General features: G+C 39.8%; 1 protein-coding gene across 1 annotated transcript in view; it reads left to right on the forward strand.

Annotated features, from left to right (window-relative positions):
- The first annotated feature begins 591 nt into the window (after positions 1 to 591).
- Positions 592 to 9,604, forward strand: part of LOC104926553 (protein FEV) — an 11,788-nt gene continuing 2,775 nt past the window's right edge. The window contains exons 1-5 of the mRNA XM_027291077.1: positions 592 to 814; positions 2,061 to 2,118; positions 4,331 to 4,562; positions 4,866 to 4,986; positions 5,940 to 6,030. Of these exons, the coding sequence (XP_027146878.1) occupies positions 2,061 to 2,118; positions 4,331 to 4,562; positions 4,866 to 4,986; positions 5,940 to 6,030 (502 nt within the window). The 5' untranslated portion in view covers positions 592 to 814. The remainder of the gene's footprint in view (positions 815 to 2,060; positions 2,119 to 4,330; positions 4,563 to 4,865; positions 4,987 to 5,939; positions 6,031 to 9,604) is intronic.

Consider the following 9,604-nt stretch of genomic DNA (forward strand, 5'->3'; position numbering starts at 1 on the left):
CTGTCTGCTCACTCCTGGTGAACTGATGAATTATTTAGTCAATAAAATATCAAGAAAAAGTGACAAATGTTTTAAAGTTGATATCATTCAATTGTTTTCTGTCCAGCCAGCAGATTAAAAACTCACAAATATTAAAATTTCATTCATGTAAAACAGAAAAAAAGCAACAAATCATCACAATTAAGAAGTTTTTTCACTATTTTCTTAGATTTTGGCTTCATAAATGGCTCAGTTATAAAATATTAGTTGGTATTTGTCCATTAAAAGAAAATTATTAGCATTTTTCAAGCAAAACGTCCAAACATTCTCACGTTTTAAAGCCTCAGATGAGGAAGAGTTGCTGCTTTTCTTTATTATATGATGTTAAACTGCCATAGATATATATCGATTATCAAAACTGGTGTTGATTAAGTGTCTGTCGCTCGGCTAATTGATGAATTAACATCAATACTTGACAGAAACGAATATTTGGGAGGATTTTGAGCGTTTCCTCGCTCTCTAAGACCCATTTTTTAATGTTATTTTCTCAGAAGGAACGTGATCGGTATAAGATCTTTTTAGTTTTGACTCCCTAATTCTGGGATGGGGGAGAGAGAGGGAGGGATGTCGTTGGAGAGAGACTGGGTGGAGGGGTGGAGGTGTGTGTGGTTGGGGGGTTAGATGAGATAGAGGGTTTAAGATTCGGTCCATCCATCCTTCAGTCCTCCCAGACTTGAAGAGGGCCGGCAGACAAACTGATCATTGTCATTCATCTAACGGAGCTTTTTCTTTTTTTTCTTTTTTTTTATTCCCCCACACTTCTGCTCCAATCAAGGTAACAGGACCAACTGAGTTATTATTACACTTACACAGGAATATTTAATTAGCTCGCTCTTTGTAAACGAGATGATTGTAAGGGAGAATTCCTGTCAGTGATTAGTTCAATTATGAATACTATATCTGCTTTAAAAAAAAAAGCAGTGTGGCCTTGTGTGCTTGACGGGCATGCTGATTTTGATTTATTATTCTTGATTGCAGCATTCAGCGTAATTCTGGCTATCATTAGACTGATGTTGGGTTTAGATTTGCATGTTTAGGCACGCAGCTGAAGTAGAACAAGCTTTAATTTGTAGCTGACCAACAGAAAAAGGGAGATATGCAAATGTCAGAGCCGAAGATTGGATGAAATTGCAGAAAGAAAAACTTCAGTTCTGCTGTATTTGTATTGTTTTCTTGTGTTTAATTGTTATGTCTGTTGCCCTGCAAGTAAAACATCTTCAGCTCTGCTCTCACTTCCCTGATAATGTCCCTCCGACCCTGCGATGATCATGTGTGAGTGTCAAAGGAAATAAAATAAGAGCTAAGGGGAGACATCGTTTTTTTTTCTCTCCCCCTGTTGTTGTTGTTGTTGTTGTTGCTCCAAGATAAGAGGATATTACAGCTCGTGGAAGAAGGCTTATAGGAGAGGAGACATCATTCAGTGAGGGAAAAGGGTTATGTGAAGTACTTCTTGAAGAGATGAGTTTTTTCAGCCTTCCAGGGAAGATGGTCGGCGCCTCTGCTGCTCAGAAAATCGCCCGGGAAGGTCACAGCATCCATGTGTGGACGGTGTGTGCATGTATAGGAAGGAAAAAATATTGAAAATACTAAACAGCATCTGCAGGGAAAATGCTGATTTAATCACAAATTGGCTATTGGTATTAGTGAATATAATTTTAAGCACATTATGAACGGACAGAGATCTATAACCCTTTATGTGTTTATTTACAGTCAGAGTGATCTTGGTGCATTATACAGTCGGTGGGTTTGAGATTTGTTCTCGAGTTAATTCGTGTGAAGAGGATTTTGTTTTATTTTAGCTCCTGAGAGCACAAGCTGCTGTAATCAGTTACATCTGTCCTTTGTTGTGACGGCTAATTTAGCACCACATGACAGCTAATTAATATTTCTTTTAAGCCTCCCTCCCCTCTTTTCTCGCCTCTCTAACTTCAGCCTGATGATGATCACAGTGATGAAGATGCTCAGTAGTTTTATCGCCTCTCGTCGTGTGTGTGTGTGTGTGTGTGTGTGTGTGTTTTCAGATGCAGTGCAGCTGTAGCTCTTCAGTAGGACACCTTTCATCGCCTTACTGGAGTAGAAGTAAGTGTTTTCAGAGAGATTTTATGTCGCAATGTGCAGTCCAATGATTGAAATCGTGAAAAATAAAGGCGGCACGTGACGCAGCCCCCTCTCTCGACCAATCAGCAACCAATATTGCAAGTTGCCCCATTTTGATCTGTGACTTTTAGCGCCCCCTTCAGCTCAATCGCAGTAACTAAAGTGAGTTAAAATCGAGGTACGGAGGACCAAAGCGGATGTTAAAAAATTGTGTTCTTGATTAGGAAATAAAGTTATTTTGTCGACGTTACAGAATAATGATTTCCCCGAGTGAGTCTTTGTAATTTTAACATAAATAGTTTGTTCACTTGGTTTTCATCACGATACGTAAGCAGAGGTAATCACTGCTGCAAAGCATCAAGTCTTGACACATGCTTTAATCTTTTAAAGATTAAAAAAACCCAAGAGCTATTTTACATATTTTGTTGAATCGTGTATTTACGTTATCCCAAATGTTTAGCAGTGTTCAAACCCGGAGAAATCCAGGTAAACACAGGATAAAGTGAAGAAGAAAGTCTGCAAATGTGACTAAACATAGCATGAATAAAACTTAGAAAAATAAGAATATATGATTGACCTTAAACAGCAATGGCCGTTTAACTATAAAGACAATAACTGGTTCCACGCTACTTCACGATGTCATCAAACTCTGTTTTTTGTTAGTGTTTTGAGGTGACAGACGCCCTCAGTGGCAGAAATGACAAACTGTACCTTTAAAACATGAGATATAAGATTTTTATATCAAATCTCAGGTTTGAAGTTGCATCATGACGGAGTAATTAGTTTGTGCTCACAAGAAAACAAAGCTTCACAATCACAAGAAAAGATAATGGAAGAAATAATTACATGTCCTCTCCGGCCCGAGATAATGTTTCTGTGTGACACGTCGTGTTGAAACAATTATTCAGTAACTCCTCTGCTTCAAGGATCACGTTGATTGCTCATTTCGGGCTGTAAAATGTTTCATTTTCTCATGTTTTGTCAACAGTTGATAAAAAGTAATTGGTGACACATTCTTGTACTGATTAATTAATGAACATATGGACGAACAAAAACAATAGTCCAGAGGATGAAGGAATCAGATCAAACCAGACATGAGAGGCATGATCTGAAACACAATGTTATAAAAGGAGCTTTTTGATAAGGCGCAGACACTGTTTCATTTAGGATATGTGTGTTTACTCTGATGGAGAAGTGACGTGTCTCATTTTAAAATTAATCAGTAAGTTCTCAGATCTACAAAAATGAGTAGTAGTTAGTACAAAAATACTATCAAAATATATTTAAAGTTCCTAAAGTAAAAGAACTTCATATGCAGGAGGCCCAATTCAAAATGAATATCAATTATTATTATATTAAAAACTTATATTACATTAATATTCATAACTTTAATGTTGAAGGTTGTAAATTATAGGTAGTTTGTAAATCTCCCCCAGGGATCAGTCAAGTTTTATCTTAATCTATATTATTATTATTATTATTAATTTTATTTCTATAGTGCCAAATCATAACAGAAGTTATCTCATGACACTTTCCACACAGAGCAGCTCTACAGCATTTTCTTTATCGTGTTATTTATGGAGATTATTCCTAACCATGTGCAAGCACGGGCGACTGTGGTAAGGAAAACTATAAATTTCAATAGAGATATGACTGATACTAGTAATAAAGATAATAATAATTACAGTATTTGTAGTGGACGTCAAGCAGGAGCACAATTTATTTGTCAATTAGTATTATTAATCTGAGTATGGAAGGTAAAAAGTGACAAGTTATAGAGTAAAAAGTATAATACTTGCCTCTGTAATGACGTGACAGTAGAATATGTAACACATGCTGAAGTTTTTAGTTGAAATAAAAATAAAAACAACTGTTTAGCATAGCTTAGCATAAAGACTGGAAATAGGTGGAAACAGCTAGCCTAGCTCTGTGCAAAAGTATCTGAAGCTCACTAATGAAGTTATCGTGTTCGCTCAGTTGTGTCATATTCACTGCACAGATATGACAGTGGCCTCATCTAACACAGAGATGCATAACTCCTCCAGGCTTCATCAAAATCTGATTTGTTGTTGCCCTACGACTGACAAACGAATGAATAAATTAACTCGCTGGCAGGGGCTCATCAATACCGCACCACTTCATTCAAATTATTCATCAGCATTAACATGTTGATGACTTCCTCGTGTCTCTCCAGCAGTGCTGTTCCCCGACTGGGCCTACAAACCGGCCTGGTCGCCCGGTTCCAGGCAGGTCCAGCTGTGGCACTTCCTGCTGGAGCTGCTGGGGCGCGGCGAGGGCGGCGCCATCGGCTGGGGAGGGGAGTGGGGCGAGTTTGTCATCCGGGACCCGGAGAGGCTCGCGAGGCTGTGGGGGGAAAGGAAGGGCAAACCACACATGAACTACGACAAGCTCAGCCGGGCGCTCAGGTGATGCAAAATGCACGAGTGGAGTCGACACACTGAGTTCATGCATGCACGCAAACACACACCCCTTTGGGCTGTAAATAAAATGTACTCCTCTCCAAACATATGCCGTCAAATGAAAAATTGAAATCTGAAATGCCCACAGATGCAACACTTTTATCTAAAGTGCCTCGCAGGAACACGAGTGCACATGCTGCAGGCGTTACAGCCCGCGTAAACACACACACACACACACACACACATCCGGCACAAAGGCCGGACACGGTGAGAGTGCAGTCTGACACAGAAAAACATTTTCACTTGCAGATACTACTACAACAAACGCATCCTGCACAAGACCAAAGGCAAAAGGTTCACCTACAAGTTCAACTTCAGCAAACTCATCCTGGTCAACTATCCGGGACACCCAGCAGCACCCGGGCATCAGGTCATCATCACGTCTTTTACACATCACAACTTAAAGGACGTCACTGTGTGGTCATATAACTACGGAAGCCCTAAAAGGCCATACATGCATACATTTTATTCCACCAGTTTTCCCGTGATAACGAGATAATTTCTTCGGTTTTCCCGTGATAACGAGATAATAATTCGAGATCTCGAGAAAACAAAACGATAGTCTAGTGTAGTGTAAAATGTATGCATCTATGGCCTTTTAGGGCTTCCGTATATAACATATAAAATCATATAAAATGATTTTAAAAAGCTGTGCTTAGATCAGTTTTCCAAAACATGTGTTTAGTCCTTTAAAGAAGAGTTTTATTCCAAAACTAATTGGCTTACTGTGTTATTTAATATTTAAAAAATTGAAACCGACAGTAATAGAAACAATTAATTCAACTTTATCATTTAATATAAAAGTGGCTGAAACGAATAGAAATCATTACTAAGACTTTATCATTTAATATGAAACTGACTGATCCTCTAATATCGAGGGGGCTCAGGTTACCGTTCATAAAGACTTTGTTTAATTATATGATTCCTTCTGTTAGAGTCGAGATGTGCTTTGTCTGTCAAGGTAGGAAAGTGCTGTGTAAGTGCAGTACATTTAGAAATACCATCCAAGTTTGGAATAAAAATCTTGCTATCATGTATTGTAATTAAGTTTTTTTTTATCATATTTCAATTTTAAATGAGGCCGCCAGTGTACAAAATAATCAGGAACACCTCTCTGCTATTAAGTTGATTAATGTCTTAATCATCTAAAGTGCTTCTTAAACTTTTCCGCCTCCTCTGAACTACACCGACTTTGTTCCAGATCCCAAACTTCACCCGGTGTTCTTGATGTTTTTGTGCACACGGCGTCAGATTGTATGTTTTTTTTTTCTCATTTCAATCCATGCTCCCATCTCATCCTCCACCCGTCCGTCCACCCTCCAGCTTGTACAGAGCGGCCCTCTTCCCTTTCCTCTCCTCCCCGCCGAGAGCGGCCTTCCTCTGTGTGGAGGAGCGGGGTCGGTGATGGACAGAGGTAAGAGACGCATCCGTCATCAGTGGTTTCGGGTACATCTGAACACACAACGTACCAAATTAAAAGGAAGAAAACTCGAATAAACGAGCGAACGCAGATGCTCTCACACAGGTGCACTGCATGGTACAGTTAACATTCAGTCATGCTCTGTGATGTGTATAAAAATGCTGAGCAAAGACCAGTCGGTTCTGTAACAAGACGGCAAGAGGAAAAAGATCTGAGTGACTTTGAAAGAGGCGAGAGCTTCAATCACAAAGACTGCTGGAGTTTCAATATGAACAGCAGCTCCACTGCATTTCTATGTATGGGACAGACACAGACTGTATGAAACATGGACACGGTTTCCGTGGCGTCACCCATCGACGTCTGTGAAGCTCACAGTGTGGTGGCTGTCCTGACTCTGCCGCCTCTCGGCTAATCTAATTTATAAAAGACATGGATCGTCAGGTGGGCTGGATGACTCAAACAAGCCGCCTGTAACGGCATTCACCTGTCAATCAAAGCGTCCACACTCTTAATCCTGCAAAACTTTAAGCCTTAATATAATCTGAACAGGTGAGTTGTGTATAAATTCACCCTCAGTACAGTTGTCATGAGCTATAGAGACCAAAACTGTTTTTTGTACCAGGCTGTAAACATGTTTATTTCTGCTGTGAAACATGGGGACTTACGGAGACTGACTCACTTCTGGAACCAGCTTCAAGTGGACGTTTGAGGAACTGCAGTCACTTCCACATTCACAGTCACGGAGGTTGCAGCTTGGAAAGACATCAGGAAACAGGGTCAGGCGTTGCGGTCGACAGCGCACAGTTGTGCGACATATAAAGACAAAACTATTGAACATTTATTGGAGATTGTGGGCTGATGTGCGCTCTCACTCCACCAACATTAAAACACCAAACGAGGGAATATCTTTTGGGAGAACTGTGTTCATCCGGTTCAACTAGTCGAGTTCAGAAACTTATAATCAATGTGCGACAATGTAAGACACCTTATGTTGGTTCTTCCTTTAATTCGTTCATACACATGTTTTTTGGGGACTACTTTCAGCCCGTGGATTGATACACATTTGACATTTACAGCGGCAGAAGGATAATGAGCGTGGCTCGTTGTGTTTTTAATAGTTTTCAGACAACAAAAGGAGCTCCGTGGCACAGGTGAATAGGATCAGACTTCACCTGTTTGGATCAATTAATCGTTGGCGTCCTCTTGATTGACTGAGTATTCAGTGAACGTAGTAACTGCGGTCTCTGATCTCTGAAAGCTCTTCATCTACCTTTGCTGTTAAAATGCAAAAAGAGGATGGCCGGTGACTTTCACATCCTCTTCATGTTCACTCACTTTGTCATCACATAACATCACATAGCATGCTGCACATTTCATGAGTCAGGTAGAAACACTGCTTTCCCGCTGTTGTGTGATTTCTCGATGATGTGCGAGGTGTAAAAAAATAATAATGCAGGAGCGTGTTCAGTCCTGACCTTGAAGATAAATTCTGCGGGGGGTTTCAAAATGAATAAATTCAAGCATCTGGGATGTAACTGTGGTATTTCTTCTGAGAGTCAACACCAAAAACAACTCTACTACTACTACTACTACTACTCCTGTGCACCTTGAATACTGTGATACGTCAAGTTTATTATTCAGTGTATTGAGTTACTGATCAATTGTGCAGCTTGTGATTACATAAAATATGATAATATTTAAGTTATAAGTTATAAAATACAACAAAAAAAAGGAATTTTAAAACGTTCAGCCACATCTCAGTCTTCAGTTGCTATGAAGACAGCTTAGTTTAACATTTTTTTTTCCTGTTTTTGTTCTTTTTATTTTTATTATTTTTGACTTTAACTTGATTCAAAGGCGAGGCGCGGATCGAAGGCACAAATAAAGATAATTTACTGTTTAGCAACTCAAAAACACCGAACAAACTTAAAGAAAGGTAAACAGTGTGTAGTTTGTAGTGTGTGCAAGATGTTAAATAAACCTTCACAGGCATATTTAATGCATATTGGAGAAGAGTTTTGTTATATGATTATTGATAATCACACGTCTCAGTAGGCATCATGCAGTGGTGGAATGTAACTAAATACACTGACTCGAGCACTGTCGAGGTTTATTTCATGGCACTTTGTACTTCACTACAAGGACGTGATGCAGTTTTTTTACGTCTCTACAATGATTCAACGGATTCAGTTACTTTAGTGCACGAGTGAAAACTAAAAACAAGCAGTTGATTCCTCAGTGGGCAGACTATTTTATCCTCCTCGTTCAAATCATTTTGTATTTTTTTTATTGGAAACTTCTCTTTTGATTATTTTTTTTTGTGCAGGAAGAGTTCACCAGCGGACATCGTGAATACACTATGAGTTTAAGAAAAACAAACCATAAAAAGGAGATTTCACATCAACAAATGTGAAATCTGCTATTTATTTTTAAATAATTTTGGGTTTCAACTGTTGGTTATTAACAAACAAGCGTTATTAAAGTGTCACTTTAATAACGCTGTGTTTAAAAACCTGTCATCAGATTGATCCATAATTAAAACATTAATTAGTTTGTAGTGTAAAATTAAAAAATGGCTCCACTCAACCAACAATAAAATCCTGCTTTTACATGAATGCATGAGTCATAATAGTTAAAATATGCACTTTTACTTTAAATCTTTAAGTACATTTCCTGATTATAGTTCTACTTAAGTTACATCTTTTACTTGTGTGGAGTACTTTTACAGTGTGATATTAATATTTCCAGCTTATACGTGCCTCTCTCTCTCTCTGTGTTTCCTGACAGCGGTCCACGGTCCCTTCTTCCCCCTCTTCTCCCCGTGCTGCCTCCCTAAGCCCGTCCCGACTCCCCGCGCTCTCCACGGCCACTTTCCCTTCATCTCCACCCCCGGACGCCGGGAGCCAACCTGAGGGCTGAGGGAGTCGGCCTCCACTCAGCGCCAACGGCTGGCCGCACAAGAGCCCCGTCGGGTGATTTGAACCACATCAGTCGAAGCCTGTTTGGTGGAGTGAAGCAGACTGAAAGTCAGGGAGAGGAGAGGAGAGCGGGGAGTGATGCACAGTGGGGGAGAGGGGTGAAGAAGGGGAACAAACTATAACAGATGGACTGCGTTCCCTCCTCAAATCTCTCTCAATAGGCTCGTTGTACAGTAGTTTATCATTCCCAGCCTGTGATACACAGACTTTGTATTTTTCATTTGGACCATGATGTGTGTGTTTTATTTTTTTTTGATAGAAATATTGAAGAAGCTGCTTTTCTTTTGTCAGCTCTTCATGCCACACTAGGGGAACTGCACTTGTAAACAATTAACAACATGGCACTTGTGTTTGAGTAAATAAAGCAGTGCACTCAACTTACATTATTCAGCTGTTTGTCTTGCATTCCTCGCCCTCCTCCTCCGGGGCTTCATGAAAATAATAAGAGTCGCATCAATGATGCACACAAACAGGCACTGTGAAATTTTCATGAAAGCAGCTTTCATGTCTTCTTCTTCTTCTTCTGCAGCATCAGGACCAGCTCTTACCACCCCGACACAGCAGGGGGCAGCTGCAGCTTTGGTAGCCGC

Source organism: Larimichthys crocea, chromosome II (genome assembly GCF_000972845.2).
Source record: "Larimichthys crocea isolate SSNF chromosome II, L_crocea_2.0, whole genome shotgun sequence".
In the NCBI taxonomy this organism is placed as follows: Eukaryota; Metazoa; Chordata; class Actinopteri; family Sciaenidae; genus Larimichthys; species Larimichthys crocea.